The 19,228-nt window shown below is 39.4% G+C and overlaps 1 protein-coding gene across 1 annotated transcript in view; it reads right to left on the reverse strand.

Annotated features, from left to right (window-relative positions):
- LOC136871743 (endoplasmic reticulum transmembrane helix translocase) overlaps positions 1-19,228 on the reverse strand; it is a 211,353-nt gene that overhangs the window by 182,351 nt on the left and 9,774 nt on the right. Inside the window, exons 2-3 of the mRNA XM_067145292.2 lie at positions 5,819-5,908; positions 2,992-3,176 (exon numbers count right to left, since the gene is read on the reverse strand). Coding sequence (XP_067001393.2) covers positions 2,992-3,176; positions 5,819-5,908 — 275 coding nt within the window. The remainder of the gene's footprint in view (positions 1-2,991; positions 3,177-5,818; positions 5,909-19,228) is intronic.

A 19,228-nucleotide genomic window follows, 5' to 3' on the forward strand; every position in this document is an offset into this window, starting at 1 on the left:
CATCATCCGCCAGCTTCAATGCACACTCTGCTTAATTACCAACACTCTAGCCAAGTAAATATGCAGTCACTGATATACCCGCAAAACCCCTAACGTGGACCTTCCCGTTATAGAACAAGTACAAATCTTCAAGTACCTGGAAGCTACAATCAGCGAGGATGGACGAATGGATGCAGAAATAAACACTAGGACTGCTGCAATGGTTGCCTTTACCAAGCCTTCAACCAAGGTTTCATAGGCAAGAAGGAAATCAGTAAGAAAACCAAGTTGGCTGTTTACAACTCAATATATGTACTGACAATAACAGCTGTGAGTCGGGCCCTAAATACGTAGCAAAAGAGCCGACTGCAAGGGTCAGAAATGTGCTATCTATGAAGAATTGAGGGAAAGAGAAACGGAGATGAAGTAAGCAACCCGACAGTCAGGACTATACTCAATGTGCTGTCACTACTGTCAAAAATTGAGGAAATCCAGCTTCAGAGGTGTGGACATGTCACCAGGATGGAGGAAAGTCTACTTCCCCGCAGAGTACAGGTACATGATGATGCTTGTTGTTTAATGGGGCCTAACATCGAAGGTCATCGGCCCGAGTACAGGTACATGAGTACTTGGTACAAGACCCTGCGGTTGGCCATGAGTGACGTGGGAAGATATCAGAAGTAGTCTGAGAGAAGGGGACGTAGACTGGTGCAGTGTCAGCAGTTGCGCTCAAGATACAACTTGATGGAAAGCTCTCTGCAAAACCTTTACACTTTTGGATAGAAGAGGAGTGAATGAGTATTTTCCCATCCACATTCACCCCCAGCACCATCAAACCATGTTTTAAGATTGTATCACTGTTAAATTTCTCATTCATTTATCCCCAACTTTCCACCCTCTCACCCTTAGATACTCCAAAGTTGGACATCAACAGGGGCTCAGGTCTAGAGAAGCACCCAGCCTTCCCCACTACCTTTTTTCCATTCTCTTGCATTTCTGTCTCCGCATACCCTTCACCTTGCACAGTGTCTATTTGTTAACAATGACCACTACAATTATTACCTATTCTATCCTCAACTGACAAAGGCTACAGACAAAAATTTTGGACTTATCTTTTATGTCTACTTTATCCACACTTTCTCACTCTGTAAGTCGCTGTTCCCCATATGAAGTGAGAGATGGTAGAATAAGTGATCATGAGGCTGAAAATTAATGATATATAGGAAGGTTGTAAAAGTAGGACAAATAAGCAGTAACATGTGGTTGGTAAGAGACATGGAGTTAAAAAGTAATTCTGATCAGTAGAAAATAATAAGAATGTGAACAGCCAAGGGGATGGGTTTAAAGCAATTGTCGAGGAATGTGAAAACATGTACCTTTAAATATAGTAAGGAATGGTAAAGACCCACTATATTACCATCATTTACTAAAGGCATATGCAACCAACTTTCTCTGTCCATTGGCAGAATCCTTATCTCCTCACGGGAGATGCAGTTCATTTGCATAATTTGCATCCCATAAAAATTAGGATAATTCCAATGAAAGAAATAACTATCCAAGGCTTCAAACCACATTTCAGGAAGTGCAGTTAACAATCCAGCATTATACGATTTCACATTGTTAATAAATGACCAAACAATACGAAACCAAGACTAAACCATCCCTAAGTCTTGGTTGTCCTCTTTCCTTTCTTTGCAAGAACTTTTCCTTCCATGACAATGCAAATGTTGTGGTTTGTTAGGTGCCCTAACAATTTCACCTTCATTACCTTTATTCTGACGAGACTTCTCTTTTCATTTACTATATAATCCTGAATACCACACAAAGTATTGCTCCTTAAAATCAGGTGTGGGTCATATTTAAGCCTTTCGCATTGTGATCTCATAATACATTGTTCTGAAGACAACAGCGTCAAAAGCGGTTTCATGTAACGCAACTTGGCAATGGCTGAAATCCCACTCCGTTGCTCACTTCCGCGTTAACAGAACCACAGGGTATGGCAGCTGATTAATACTTTGTGTTCTGAGTGATGAAGCATCAGTGGTAACAAGTGATGAATTCAAAAAAGCATGTGGTCATTTACTGTGAGTGAGCAACTTAAAAGTTGTAAACGGAAGCTAAAACTATCGGAAATTGTACCGCCGACAGAGAATATGATATTGATGAATCATGTATTCGTGATTGGAGGAAGAATACAGAAATGTTATTAAAAAGCAACGGTGACCATAGAGCTTTCCAAGGGCAGAATGCACAGTTTCCTGAAATTGAAGAATGGTTTTATAAATACATTACTGAAAGAGGTGAACTAGGTTATGGTGTACTGACTGAAATGTGTCAAGTAAAATCATTGATGATCACAAAGAAACTTAAAAAGAAGGGTTTTACTGCAATCTGTGGGTGGATAAATCTTATCAACTTTTGTCTCCACTGCCTACGAAGAAAAGTTGACGACTTTTCATCGCCACGATATTTGTTTGTGGGAGCAAAATTCCTATTTGCTTATTCAAACTGGGAATGCTGATCAGACGTCTGTTTATTTTGAAATGCCACTAGACAACACAGTTCACAATAAGGGCTTAAAAGCGTTACTATCAGGACAGGTGGTAACAAAACACAACGCGGCACGGTAATGTTATGCACGTTAGACGACAGAACCAAACTTTCTCCATATGTAGTTCTGAAAAGAAAAACACTTCTGAAAGGAAATTTGCCGTCTGGTATTTTTGTTCGAACCCAAGAATCTGGCTATATGGACAGTGAGCTAATTGAGGACTGGGTGAAGTGTGTTTGGTAATATCGCCCGGGAGCTTTATTGCAGAAGAGAAGCCTGCTTGCGTTTGACAGTTATCGCAGGCATACTACAGACGCCATAAAGGAACTTACAAGTAAAGGAAAAACTGGTCTGGCAAGAATTCCAGCCATTGGATGTCTGTGTGAAATGGCCTTTCAATGTTAATCCGAGTGCAGTACCTGAACTAATATAAACCACCTGAGAGGTTAAATGCTACTTACTGGTTCCTGCCGTACTTCAGGTCAGCATTTGCCACATCCTGGTCCTCTTGGTAACCTTTCCAATCCATATATTCACCAAATGAAGAATTAATTGGGAACTGAAGTCCGTTGAACCGCTTCTTGTCTTCATCCCATACATATTTTGTTTTTTGGAATATGAACCAAATGCTGACAGAATTTTCATCCTGAAATAAATTAATGGGTACAAAATTAATAGAATGCAACTGCAAGAAAGCTACACACAACAAAATTGATGCAACAAACACTGTAATATAATATTCAACAGCATAACACAAGTACAACACGAAAGCTACTGCAGATACGCATCAACTATATTGTAAACTTTCCTATGGTAAACACATGTCAACTGGGTCAAGTTAAACAGACCCCAGTTCAGTTTGGCGTATTTGAGGGTACTCGAGTTTACCGACTAGTTACTGCCATGTAAAGGAACTCCTATGAGACACAGTTCCCAGCAACTAAGCATCTCAAAAATGCTCAAGAGTAGCCAGTGGGATGTAAAAAAATACAATACCATATCAACATCTAATTACGATGCTCATCAGACATGCTGCATGTTAACAAGATGTTTGATACTTTTTTTTTACCTAAGTTACTTTACGTTGCACCGACAGATAGGTCTTATGGTGCTGATGGGATAGGAAAGGACCAGGAGTGGGAAGGAAGTGACCGTGGCCTTAATTAAGGTACAGCCCCAGCATTTGCCTGGTGTAAATGATTGACTGATGTTTGTTGTTTAAAGAGGCCTAACATCGAGGTCATCGGCCCCTAGTGGTACAAAATGGGACGAAATGAAATGACAACTTAATAGTCCAAAACCCTCCACTGACCAGAATTCAAAGCTTGAGGACGAAGAATGAATGGATGGACGGATATGAATTCAAAACGATCAGAGGATCCGACCCACAGTGCCTCGCATGCACAGAAGCTGGTACAAAACAATAGTATTCCTGACCAAGGGACTGCTTCTATAGCACGATGCTGAATCAATTATGCTTATAGTCAAAACAGGTCCAAACTCCATGCCATGAGCCCCTCATAATGGTTTTTATCGCTAGGAAAGTAGAACCATGCTATGTGTAATGTTGTGGTACTAATCAAAAGTAGCGGAGACTCGCGGTATTCCACACATTATGGTACTATTCATAGGTAGTGTAATGCGCACATGTAACACAGACCTATGGTGTTTCACACATTGTGGCGCTATTTGCAAGCAACGCAAACCTACAAAGGCAACGCAAACCTATGGCATTCCTCACATAAGTGGACTAACCACAGGGACTCCTACTATCCCGTGGAATTCCTCACATAGTGGGAACTGAGCATAGATAAGGCAGAACCATGGTGTCGCTCATATACGGGGTACGAATCACAGGTAATGTAGGACCCACCTCCTGATTCACACACTGTCGCTACTAATCACAAACCTATTGTGTACCTAACATAGTGGTACTACGCGCAAGTAAATGCAACCCATGGTGTTCCCTGCATGACTGTACTAATTACAAGTAGTTTCAAGGTTCTAATTGGATCATCCCTTGGTCGCCCCTTTTAGTCACCTCTTACGACAGGCAGGGGATATTGTGGGTGAATTCTTCGTCTGCCTCCCCCACCCACAGGAGGTGTGTTTGGTCCACGAAAGGTATTTTATTTCCCTCAAGTCCGCCAGAAAGCCGGTTAGGACCCCCCTATCCGCCACCTGAGACGTGCCATGTGGAAGTATCACCTCTCCCCCTGATACGCCAGCATAGCACGTTCATGGGCCTGGTGTAAAAATGGGAAACCAAGGAACACCATCTTCAGGGCTGCCTACAGTGGGGTTTGAACCCACTATCTCCCGAATGCAAGCTCACAGCTGTGCGCCCCTAACCGTAAGGCCAAGTCGCTCAGTTGATACTTCTGGTTTATCTTCTAAAAGGTTATTCCTTTGTTTACTCTCCAGTGTTCTGTATCAACTGTCTAAACAAAATCATTAAAAAAATATATACATTTTATGCATTTGTATTCATAGTGTAGTGGTCAGAGTGACTTGCTTTGCGTCCAAAGATCTCGACTTCGATTCCCAGCCAACCCATGGGATAATTACTATGGTAGAGAGAGTCCTCTTGTCTGGGAAATAAAGTGTAAATTCACACCTGCTCCAAACAAGACCATTCAATCACACTTGTATGCAATTGTATCACACTGCAGATGCTCCTTACTCTCATTAGAGTCCACCTTACAAAGGCTGAATTTTAAAAAGGGGGGGAAAACCCAGCTTCCTCCATACAGGCCATGGAGGCCCTTGGAGGAGTAGGTAAACTTCAGTACTAAGTGGAAAAGAGTAGTCAGCTCTGTGTCCGGCTGTCTTTGTTCCCAGGAATCGCCTTGGTACTCAATTTTGGTGTAGGATGAGTGAACCTCAGGGTCAGATACCATTACAGAAGTGGAAAACTCGTTTCTTAAATTGTTTCTTTACTTCCTGATGGGAAATCATATCCACGACCTTCCAGGTGAGCTGAGTGCACCTTTACCACCTCAGTTACGCAGCACCTTTACATGGGCTGAAGCAGTTTTAAATAAGTCACTCAAAATTATCATTACAATAAGAGGATGCTGAATTCATAAGTACAAATTTTGGAACAAACTATTTCCTAAACTCATAGTAGCCTAAAATAGGTATTTTCTATCTGGATTAATTCTACCCAAGAGTTGCAAATCTCAAACACAACTGTCAAACATTTAAGACTTCCACTGTATCACTGTCATTATCTCTCTCAGGGTGTGAATGCAACCAATTTAAGATGAAATATTAATAACATTTTACCTTGGTATGATGAATAGGGACCAATTCTGAAGATCCATTGTTGGCAGTTGGTATTACTTTGGCAACCTTGGCTTTTAATGGGTCTTTAGTCTGAAACAAAAAATATACAATTTCAAAAACAAAGATTTAAAGGTAGCTGAAAATGATAAAATATTTTAAAATTAGTACACTAAAGAGATTGTATTTAAAAAGTTGTAATTATTGTTGTTTAAAACAGCCTAGCAGCTTGGTCATTCAACCTAACAATGCAAAACTTATTGATCTTCACAACTGCTAGAGAAAAAGGTGGTTCTATCAAATGCCTGCACGTAGGACAAGAAAGGAAAATATGTTGCCTTCTGAGTCCACTACTACTATTATTAATAATAATAATAATAATAATAATAATAATAATAATAATAATAATAATAATAATAATAATAATGGCGTGTAGCTTCTGAAGAGGCCTGGTGCAGGTCTTTAGAGTTGATGCTGTATTGGCGACCTGCACATCTGTGAGCAACAGCAAACACATCCAGTCCCCTAACCACTGGAATTAACCAATGAAGGTTAAAATCCCCTATCTGACCAGCGATCGAACATGGGACCTCCTGGGCCGAAGGCCAACACACTAACCATTTAGCCATAGAGTCCATTGATAAATGAGGATGTTAGATAAAGAGCTCTTCAAGAAAGGTCTGGCATATCCTAATATCACCCAGAATGGAAGAAAATAACAGCTCAATGGATTCCTCAGGTTAAAAATCCACAGGTACTTGAAATGAGTGAATAAAACTTTGCTAGAGGATGGGTTGAAAAAAAAAAAAAAAAAAGGACTGTTAAGCCAAATGCTCAGACTACACAGTTTGAATTACTATAATAACTGGTATGTTATATCAAGCCACTGGATTTTTATCTTTGTCTTATGAGGTAATGAATGTAACGGTTGTTTTAAGGGACAGAACAATGGGACAAACGTGCCCCATTTATGAATGTGTTGGAAAATTTTGTTTGAACTGAATAAATGTCTACATTAAATTAATAAAACTGTTATATTATAGATGGCCACAAAAAAATACATAAAATATAATCTGGGAGTATTATAGACATTAGAATAAGAGGAATGATGGCTACCAAGAAAAACTATAGAGAAACTCTGGAATCTGAAGCAACAAGTATGACAGATTAAGGAAATTAGAGAGGATATGGAAGAACTAGAAATAACTGGACAGTTTGCCAAACAAAACAAAAATGTAAAGAAACAGTAAAACATAAAAATAAACCAAAAGTAGACAAACAAGATAGGTACAATGAAAAGGGTATTTACAGATGGCCGAGGCGGTAAAGGCATGCTCGCTCTACCCGGACGGACGTGGGTACGATTCCCCGACAGAAAGTCGAAAAATTTAAGAAATGAGATTTCCACTTCCAGAGATACACATGGCCCTGAGGTTCACTCAACCTACACCAAAAATGAGTACCAGGTTAATTGCTGGGGGCAAAGGCAGCCGGGCGTAGAGCTAACAACTCTAACCCGCCAAGTGCCGAGGTTACGGAAAGTAGAAGTCTTTACCTTCCAATCCTTCAAGGGCCTCCATAGCCTGTACAGAGATGACTATGCTTTTGCTTTTATTTACAGATGAGGAACGACAAGAAAGCTCAGAATAAATGAAAAGCTACTGGCCAATTCAGAAAGAAAACTTAACAAAGATGACCATAAAATGATTGACTCAAGTGGTCCAATGAGGCCGTAAAACCATAATAATAATAATAATAATAATAATAATAATAATTGTACCAGAGGTACACCAACTCTATACATTCAAACTAAGCACATTTTAGAAGGCCATCTATAATGTGAACAGCGAAACTCATTTCTGAAGAAGTTTCCAATTTTAACTCCAGATGACTCTACTGTCGATTTATGGATGATGGACAATTAATTTTCAAGAGAATTGTTGTATTCATTGGTTTCCTAAACTGAACTGTTTGTAGATTGTTTTTGGTGTTCTAAGGTTACTAACACTTATCTCTTCCCGCCTGCTTAAAATTTTAGCCAATCAAGAATTTTTCACATTTATTTAATCAACCAATCAAAAGTGTGGGTATGTGCAGGGTTTCGGCCCAGAGAATTCTGGAACCTTCCTCTCCACTATAAAAGCTGGGACCTTTTGGGGCATGCTGTCTTTTCGATCGCTCTAGTCAGGAGGAGGAGGGGGCTTGCCTCGTCCATCTCCGGTAGCCCCACCAGCTCAAGGTAATGGCAGACATCTTTCAATCATGAAAGTCTCAGAAAGCTTACTCGAGGGGAAGGTTTCTTTATTCCCCTTTAACTTGGTACTGAGGCGACTATTACTTGTAAACCTTAAAATTTTCCTTTTGTAATTTAAAACTTTCTCCCCATCTAGTCACCTCCATAGTATAGGCTTAGCCTCTGTAATTTCGGGCCATAAGCCCACATAGGGTTTAAAGTACCGAATGTTATTACTACTATTGATTTCCAACTAACCTTATCTTATATTGTTTACAACCATATGTGGAACAATCCTAAAGCTTTGAAAGCAGCCATCCAAAATGGTAGTTATGGTTAGCAATTTTTTTTTCATCTGCAATACATATTCTTTAACAAGAAATAAATACAAATAAATACTTGTATCCATTTTGTATCTCACTGTTACTTCTGCAGCTCATCCCAGCTACTTCTGTTCATTTCCTTTTATGTTGCACCGACACAGATAAGTCTTATGGCGATGACAGGATAGGAAAGGCCTAGGATCGTGAAGATAGCGGCCATGTCCTTAATTAAAGTACAGCCCCAGAATTTGCATGGTGCAAAAACGGGAAACCACGAAAAACCATCTTCAAGGATGCCGACGGTGGGATTCAAACCCACTATCTCCCAAATGCAAGCTCAAAGTTGCGCAGCCTTAACCGCATATATAAGTTATATAAAATAAGAGTGTGTCTGTATACTACTCAGAATTTTTTTAAAAATGGTATCAGTCGTGTCCACGGTAAGAACGAAATGAAATTTTCAATTTTCTGTCTGTACTATGTACACGCATCATGAGAAAATACCAAAACAGAATTTAATTAAAAACGGTATGTATAGTCCGAGAATAAGGCGTTACACTTTAGGCTATAAACAATTCTATTTGCGCTGAATGAAATGGTAGTTTAGGGGAAGGTCTAAAATTCAGCTCTCAAATATCTATGTTACTAGTGGACCTATATACAGCATATACAACAAACAAAAGTTATACAGAAAACAATTTCCAATCATTTGTATATCTTATACAGTTTTACCGTATCAGCAATGTTATTCATGAATTTATGCTTTGTTGTTTAGTCCATATAAGCTCCACGCCAAGAGGAAATGGATGAACAGAATTTAATTTTAAAAAATCAGTATATAAATTCAGAGAATAAGTCACTACAGTCTGTGCTATAAATACTCTGGGTGAAATGGTAGCTTATGGAAAGACTTAAATTTAATTCTATTTTATTACTGGTACTATCGATAAATCCTACATAACTAAGGTTGCAGAGAATATAATTTCCAATCATTAATGTCTTTTCATACAGTTTTACCACACCAGCTATGATATCAGAGATATTCATGAATTTAGAATTTGTTGCTTAGACCATATCAATGCAGAGCATTGCTAGCATGGAAATATTGTTCAATTGTGATCAATACTTCCGCTCGCACTACCAAACTTTCACCGCATACACATACGCGTCTAACGACTATCCTTTGCTTACATCTTGTGGCTTTCTCAACGGATGCAGTCGAGCGGGGCATCTCTCTACTTAGGAACTGAGACGACAGAATGGAACTGGGAAGCCTGGACGAAGCGGCCTTAGGCTTCTAACTTCCTGTGGAAACACCACTGGTCTGTACTGGTTAGTGTAGGACCTGGTCAAGACCACTGGTCTGTACTGTTTAGCGTAGGGCCTGGACAAGACCATTCGATGTGTTGGAGATTCATAGAAAAGGACTCTTACACACTCTAATGGCGAATATGTGTATTAGAATCTGTAATCTCTTTGTACATAGTTTAGTATTCAAGTATGAGCTACGCTGGTTACTAGAGCAAACGCCTGAAAAACCTTACATCTTATATGTTTTTGACACTACAGCTATCTAGTGGAGCTACTGGGAACTGCCATGTCACTTGTAGTTATGCTTTTGTTTTGTACTTGGTTGTGGTAAGTAAAAAATAAAGATGGCAGCCGTGACACAGTGAAGTGATTCAGTGTTTTATTTACTAGTGATATCCCCAACAGGATGGGGACAAGCAAAGGGGGTCTGGTGGCCTTAGGCCTATAGCTGCCTGTGGAAACACCACTGGTCTGTACTGGGTAGGGTAGGACCTAGACAAGATTGTACTGGTTAAGGTAGGATCTGGACAAGACCATTGGATGGGGTCAAGCAAAGGGGTCTGGGGGTGTACGCCACCAGGTTAGAAGCCACAGTGTTAGACTTCTAGCTTCCTGTTGAAACACCAATGGTCTAGACTGGTTAGGGTAGAAATTAAAAGTTTCTTCTGTACTTTTTTCCTGATAGAGATTGGTACCTACCACTACATTAAGTTTTATATAATATTATTTCTATTCTGTATTCCACATTCTTTACTTGTGTGTTCTATCTCTGTGCTTTTATTCTGCCCAAGTTGGTAATACAATCTAGTTATTACGATTGACGGAAATGGCGCCACATGCTACTATGTTGGCTATTAGGAATGTAAGTTGCTACTTCAGCTATGGAAAAGGACATGTATTGCTCTTGATTACGTTATAAAAGTAATGTAATTCTGAGGGTGGGACGGTGGGTTCCTGAATACAGCAAAGAACACATCTCTCCTCATTCATTTCTACTTCCTTAGAATGTTAGAAACATATGGTAGTACGGGGTCAACGTTTACCCAATTGTGTTAACTGGCAAAGGTGATGGATTTTCTCACGATTCTGTTAAGGTGAAAATAACGTATGGTCATTACCCCATATCAACAAGGAAAACTGAGAAGATGACTATCAAAATGGAAAAAATGGAAAGGAACGACCACTTGAAGAACAAGCCAAGAGGTATTCATGAAAGGAAGGAAGAGGACTTGCTTTACATTGGATGCCCTAATATCAGTAGGAAAAAAAAATTAAATGCGTAGTCCTACAACACTGAAAGCCTATAAAATTTATCACCAATAACATTACACTGACTATAGCTGGTTGTGATGTGCTTTGTCTTCTCTGCTGCTACTCATCATCAATAGATGGCATTACTGCTGCGTAAACATACGATAAGGGAGTTAGTTACCTACCACCAGAGTAGAACTGGAGGGAAGTGGCGTGTCATTCCTCTGGTTCTTACATTTTCTAATAACTACTGTTACGTGACAATGGTTCATTCCATGATCATACTTTCACTCTTGCGAGTTAGATGTATTTTCTCCATTAATCTCAACCACCAACATGGCCAACCTGATTACATTTTTAACTAACTTCCAAATATTTCTGGAAATAATTAAATCAAAACAGTGTGTATATCAATAATTATAGAAGATCTTATTTTATGATCTTTTATGTCACTTTCATGTCTCATACATTTTTACTTAATCTATAATAATGGAGATTCAGTATTTGTGAATTTAAGGCTTTACTGGCAAAGTCCATCAACAGCGAGCACTGCCAAAGGGGATAGCCTCTATTGTTCAGGTGTCATGGTAATCAAATAGCAAGCTACAAATCCGCTTGATCATTAGGCACTATTGATCGAGTTAATGAAGATGTCTGATGATGATGCTTGTTGTTTAAAGGGGCCTAACATCGAGGTCATCGGCCCCTAATGGTACGAAATGAAATAACAAAAAATTCAAATTCATCTACTGACCAAAATAAAATTTTAAAAAATGTCATGAAGAACGAATGGATGGACATGAACCCTACAAAAAAACAAAAACAAACAAAAACAGTGGATCAGACTCAAAAAGAAGGCAGTTAATTAGAGTATTACTGACCAAGAGACCATTTATAAAGCACAATGATGCTTGATATCTGAATGGGTGCTAAACTCACGTCTAAGGCCCCACAGAATGGTACATGTCGCGAGTAAAGTAGAACTATGGTATTTGTCATTTTGGGGTAATTGCAAACACCTTTTTGAGGTTCCATATGTATTACGTCAAAAAATGTATTCAAAATTAGATTTAAATATTTCTAGCCATACAAATGAAATACTGGGGCTTATGGAAGTATGTATTTGTGAAACCAACAACACAATCATATAAATAAACAAAATAAACAATGTTCACAATTACCCCATTAGTTCACAATTACCCCTACCCTTCAGGGGTAAATGGAAACACCAATTTACTTACAGGATGACACTACTTGAATAAAACCACAGGAAAATGTAAATAAAATACAGAAATGATATGATACACAAAACTGGAGGCTGTAATACGTTGTTTACATTTACCCCAATATAAATGTTTTAAGTTACAAATTTTTCATTCTACACTAGGAGAGGTTTTATTGGATGATATTCATGATAACGAATACATACTAAGAAAAGAAACAGAAAATTGTAGAAATGGGCTCTGTAATACATTTCAAAACACAAATAAATAGGCCTATTTTTTCTCATTAACATTCACAGACCCAGAAAAAACATAAAAAGTTTACGATCATGTGACTCTACATTTGGGGCTGGCAATACACCTTTTATCATTGAATAATGAATTGTAGAAACATTAGTTTCTACAATAACAAAAGTTGTGTTGGTGACGTTTGTGATTTGCAGTCCAGTCACAATGTATTCACTGTTTTTCAACACTGAGTTAACCACACAAATACAGTATACGTGTAATGGTTTTTTTTCCTATTACCCCCAAGAAAATCAACCAAAATGTAAGAACCAGGAGTTACGGACTCAGGACTTGGGCATTCACAAATTATGTCTTCTGTTGCATCAATTTCAAGTTCTGGTCTGTCGTCTTCATTTTCAGCGTCCGTCAATTCAATGCTCTCGACAGTGTCGTTTGTCTCAGGTTTCTTTATACCCGTACTTTTCTGCATTTTAACAGTTTTGATACCTTTGCTGCCCTTCATCACACATGTTTTCTTGTTTAACCTTTTCTTCTCTGCATCTTTCAATTTATCTAAAACCTCTGTAGTTGTCAGCACTTCTCTGTAGCTCAATTGTTTCAGTCTTGGAATTGGTAATTTTTTACATCAACTGCTGCTTTGGATTCTCGAACACAGTTCCCAATAATGTTAGAGAGTATCTCAATAACACTTTTCGGAGTAGGAATACAAAGCTCTCTTGGTGATGGCTGCCTGATTCTGGTGGATAAGTCCAGAACAACAGTTTCAAGTCCCTTATTAGAAGTGTGTCCAATTTCAAAAGAAGTAGAGGTCGTGATCACAGTCTTTATTGGTGTCCTTGGTAAATTTCTATGAGAATTAGATGACAATGGCGTGTTAGCTGAATGCGAAGTAGATGGCAGTGATGTATCAAATGAGTTTGAAGTAGATGACATTGGAATATCAGCTGAATGTGAAGTAGGTGGCAGTGTCATATCAGTAGATAGTTTAGGCTGTTTGTAAGATTCGTACCTTAGCAAGTCATTCGGGTCAAACAAATCTTCTGGGAACTTGGGATGAATCAACAGGAAACACACCAGTGTTCACAAAACTCTTCACTACATTTCTTGGTGTTACTGCTGCATGTAACAATTCTCCAAGAAGTGCACCAAACTGTTCTTTTGTTGACTTGGACTCCTGCCCATTTCAGTTCTACCATGTTCCACCAATTTTTTGTCCACTTAATTTTCACTGGACCAAACACACATTTATCCAGTGGCTGGATTCTGTCTGTCAGGTGACGGCAGTCACACAAGTTATTGGTATTACAAGTTGGATATTGTTATTTATAGCAGCTTCTACTATTCTAATACTTATGTGACTGCTATGTCCATCAATTATGAGCACTGCTGTCTGATCAGGCAAATTACAATTGTCTCTGATATTTCTCAGATGAGGAATTAAAAAGCATGTAAACCAAGAAAAGAACTGCGGCTCTTCCATCCATAAATTTTTGGATGCTGCATACTGGGTACCTGGATGAGCTGCCTCAGATGTCCACCTTGCTTGTACTGCAGCACACTTAAATACAATCACGGGTGGCAAAAAATGGCCATCAGCAGACACACACACACAGTAAAGCAGTAGTTGACTCCCGGCCAGAGCCTCCCGATACTCGACCAAGTACCTTACCCTTTTCGCCAATTGCTCTCAGTCTACTAGGGTCATGAGAAAAGCCACTTTCATCACAATTGAAGACAGAGATTTTTCTGGATACTTCAAATTATATTTATCGCACAATCTTATTAGCTTTGCATAGAAATCATAGACCACAGCTGAATCACGAGCACATTTTCTAGATTTCTGCAGATGTTCAGCTTTCTTTAATGACAAATTGGGATGGCACTTCATAAAGGACTGGTACCAGTCTTCCCCTGGTATGCTATCCTTAAAGCCTTAATTTATGTTGTTTGCCTGTACATAATCACCAACAAGATTTTTCAATTCCTGCTTATCACACGGGTACCCAATTTGTGATCTCGCTATAAGGCAAATGACGATTTCCTGTTCAACACCAGGTTTCAGGACTGTAGGTCTTCCAGCACCTAGTTTATCAATGGGCACTTTTCTTCCCTTTATGTATCTGCCTCTGTGGATCAGCGGTAGAGTGTCGGCCTCCGGATCCCAAGATAGCGGGTTCAAACCCGGCAGAGGTAGTCGGATTTTTGAAGGGCGGAAAAAAGTCCATTCGACACTCCATGTCGTACGATGTCGGCATGTAAAAGATCTCTGGTGACACATTTGGTGTTTACCCGACAAAATTAATTAAACCTCAGCCATAGACGCCCAAGAGAGTTTCGGTTTACTCGGTCTGCCACCTAGTGGGGGCCTAGAGAAAAACGGAACGTCGAAATTGACGAGCAGACAGCCAGATGGCGTCAAATTGAAATGTCTGCACACGGTAGCTGAGGCCATACGATTATTATTATTATTATTATTATTCCCTTTATGCGATGGTACTGAACATCTGCTTTTGTATAGGATGGGTCTTTTTTTTTTTTCCACATAGGTTCTTGGCATCTTGTTCCTGCTGAATAAATGAATGTACTAAGTAAAGCAATCTGCCAAGAATCTATAAACTTTGAAAATTTTAAATAGGCTACACAGGCTACCTACAGGTTTCTGTGACATGAATGAATATGTTTACATTTACCCCCAATGTAAAATTATTGCAGGTAACTGTAAACACCAATGTACTTCCATTCTAACCTATTCAGTATCATGTAAACTTTTCTTAAACAGTTGTTTAATCTCCCTACTTTATTATTATAACTGTAATGTTTCAACTAACCTTTCCTTAGTATGCCTTATTCTTGTTCAAATATTTAGTGGTGATTATAACATTCGCTTTAGTCTTGAACATGAAAAACAAAAGCTCACAACATCAAACAGTTCCACTACATGTGGTGGGAAACTATTTGGAGAGAAAGCTAACTTCCTGTATTACACAGTGCTGCCTAGAGCTGCCAACTGTTACAAATATGAACCATGTTATAGACCATGTTTACAATTACCCTTCCTGACCCTAACAGTACTACACAAATTTTGTGCATTAAGTACTTTTGTCTTATGCTTGTGTTTAATGTGAAATGTTTATTCTCTGGCTGTTATTAGTGAATTTATACAAGTTATAATGGCAGCCACTGATCAGACACATTCGTGGTTGGGCGAAACACTGGAGGAAGTGGACTTGAACAACAAAGTGATGGTAATGAAACAGACGAGGTTTACAAAAGTGATCATAATTTTGAAAGGAAGTGTTTACAAGTTCTAAGGAAGAAGAGGCATTTTTGTTGATTGAAGGTTGTATTCCATTCGCTTTAGGAAAGGATGGAATTACCAAGTTGGAGCCTCCACGCTCCCACTACAAATGTCCGAACCTGGAAACAAAATTTGCAGTGTTCCAGGAAAGATGCTGAAAGCAACAAAAGTGATGACTGACTGCGTAAACTGTTTATTTCCCATTATGCTGGATTAAAAGTTAGCATTATTTAGTTCACAATAAGCATACCCCTCCTATCTCAGATTAGTTTAAATTTTTCGTGTTCCTAAATAACTATTTGTTTAATTTTAATCATTCATGTTCTAAATAGTTTGTTCCCCATAGTCCCGTTTCTTGATACGGGTTCAAGAATGAAGTGAGATGAATTTATATTGCAAGTTTTACGGCCGGATGCCCTTCCTGATGCCAACCTGAGTTGAGAAGCTAATGAAGATGAAATGACTGATGGTGAATGAAACTGGGTAAGGAGGTGAAAGGAATCAGCTGTCGCCTATGAACAGGCACCATTCCCGTAATTGCCTGGAAGTGTAAACAGGAAACCATAGAAAACCATTCTCAGGAGAGCTGACAGTTGGGCTTGAACCTACGCATTTCCCAAGTGCAGAGCATGGCTCCATAGCCATAGCACGTTAACACGCGCAGGCACTCCGCTCGGTTGTGGTACTAAATAACTATCTCAAATTGATGTGTTACAAATAGTTCCATCTTTATATGGGCATATTACGGCCTTTAAACATATATAGGTGAGCGTTGTGCTCACTAGCGAGTAACGGCGCGCATAAAGACCTAGCGAATAATGCTGGTTAACCAGTTCGAGCCTCATTGGTGGAAAAAATGTTACCATCACAATATCGGCCTGGCAGCGTAAGAGAGGGAGTGTATGCAATTTCTAATCACTAGATTGCGTTCCAAAAGCCTGGATTCAATTGCAAACCTCCACGCAATGTTCATCTGGAGTGAGGGCACATGACTTTGTTGATGGTTATTCGTTCGTTGGATGGGAGCGTTAAGCTTTGAGTAGAACTCTTGGTGTTACTCGACAGGAGTAGGCTATGTGCCGACACTGGGTTTCATCATCTCCCTACCTCTTCATCATACTACACACAGACATGCAGGTTGCTGATGGGCATCAACTAGAAACACCTCCACCAGGTCTCTCCAAAGGTTGGAGTGGTGGTGGTTATTGTTTTAAGTACAACTAGGCAACCATCCTCTATTAACACTAATCAGAGAAAATGGAATAGATCCAACACTTCGAAAAGTGAGGGCAGCAGCCAAAGAAAGGCAGGGGCCACAAAGGGCATGAAAATGAAAGATTCCCTCGGACTCGAACGCTCTAATACAGTTGGGATCAGGAAAGAACAACAGCTGACCACGGGAGGTTGGATAGGATAGAAGAAAGTGAGGAACATGAGAATTGGAAGCAATGCCAGAACTCAACTAAGGGCCCCGTGGTCGCCAACCAATGCTCTCAAGTTAAGATCACATGGGACCCCTTTCAGTCACCTCTTACAACAGGCAAGGAATACTGTGGTGTTTTTCTACCGCCCTCGCCAACAGGGGAATCTCTCCGGAAGCCACATGACATCAAACTGAACTAGTATCCACCTGACACAAAACTTGACCAAACCCTTGAACAAAACAATCTCTGTCAGAATTCATATGCTACATTCTGTGCTGTGGTCCTTCATAATGAAACATTTCTAGTCTTACTCCTCAATATACATATTTTTACAATTCGCTTTGGAAGGGCTAGGAGTGAGAAGGAAGTGGCTGTAGCCGTAAGGTACAGCCCTGGCATTTGCCTGGAGTGAAAATGGAAAACCATGGGAAAATATCTTCAGGGCTGGTGACAGTTTCGAACCTGCTATCTCCTGAATGTAAGCCGACAGCTATGTGACCCAAACTGTGCAGCCACTCACTCTGTCTCATTAATTTAAATTTGTCCAATAAACTTGCGTAGTTCTATTATGTTAAGCAAGTGTCAATCAGCTTGTAGGGCAGTTTGTGACGAATATTAAGATTTTAGCTTGCTCCAAGTGCATAGAACTGCACCCTTTCATTGACAAAGTGCACATAAGGAAGAGAAAAGAAATCTCTAGCATAATGTGCTCCTTCCTCTCCGTTGTGCTTCTACTCGGAGACTAGGTTATTTTCAATAGATTGAATTTTGTGTCCGGAAGTGTAACTTCCAATTCCAATAAATTGTACAAATAAGAAAAAAGGGAAAGACTGAATGCCAGGTAGAAAATACAAAATTGGGACAGACAGATCACTTCAAGTACTCACGAGATGCATTCTTCCAGGCTGATGTAATGAGTTCAGACAAGATTACGGTACCAGATTTTAAGGTTAAAATTTCTTAGTGTTTGGGACAAAAGTCTTAATCTTTGGAGATTATTGTCTTTAATATTAGTTCGCAACTTTGATTTTTTAATTTCACCATTAAAATAAAATCACTTGCGTACACACACACGCGCGCGCGCGCGCGCAGCAGTCTGTGCAATGCTTGGTTCCATAGAGAATGTGTAGGGATGGGAGCTGGATATTACAGTAAAGAAACATAGCTGCTCACTTATGTGGTTATGTCAACTATGTAGACAGGACCTGTAATCATTTAGAAGCAACAGAGAGGAATTAACTGCTTTGAAACACTAAATCAAGGCAATGCGCCAAGATATGAAACACATAATAGAAGAAATTCGAAGGGCAATACAAGCGTGTTGAGAAAATGGCGAGACGCGACCTATGGTGCTCCAAACTAAGAATGGGGAAGTCAGCTCCAATACCACCAAAAGAAGAAACTACAACAGTGAACCTACCGGCAAACATGGATGAGATAACAAATGCGGAACAAAGCATAGTGAACATTCTAGAAGAGAAAGAGGTTATCCAACAAAATACAATAGACTAGGATCAACCGCAACTAACCACCCAATACGAAGACAAACAGCGCGTTGAAACAACGCAAAAGAGGTCAATAATAAAAGGAACCAAAACAGGAGACTACATGATAAAAGCGGCCGAAAGGAAAGATCGGCATATGTAGGAAAACTTTCACTTGAGCACAATAAAGGTGTTACCATACCAGCTATGATCAGATATATTTATGAATTTCAATTTTTGTTACTAAGTCCTTATCAGCGCCAAGTCACGAGAAAATGGATAGACAGGATTTAATGAAAATCGGTATGTAAAGTTGGAGAATAAGGAACTACTATCTAAGCTATAAATAATTTTATAAGACGCCCTAAGATCACAGAGTCGAAAAAAAACTAAATGTGAAGGCCTACAATATAGAAAGCTCATAAAATTGATTAACAATAACATTACAATGACTATTGTTTGTTGTTATGTGCTTTGTCTCTGTTGTCACTCATCTCCAATATATCGTCCCTGTTCTGCCAAAACGGCGAATGTTACAATGCTCTTCCTATCCATTCTTTCCCTTAAGACTGGTCATGCCTTCCAGCCACATATTGATATGCGGTCCATCAGAACAA

The sequence above is a fragment of the Anabrus simplex genome, chromosome 4, assembly GCF_040414725.1.
Source record: "Anabrus simplex isolate iqAnaSimp1 chromosome 4, ASM4041472v1, whole genome shotgun sequence".
Lineage (NCBI taxonomy): Eukaryota > Metazoa > Arthropoda > Insecta > Orthoptera > Tettigoniidae > Anabrus > Anabrus simplex.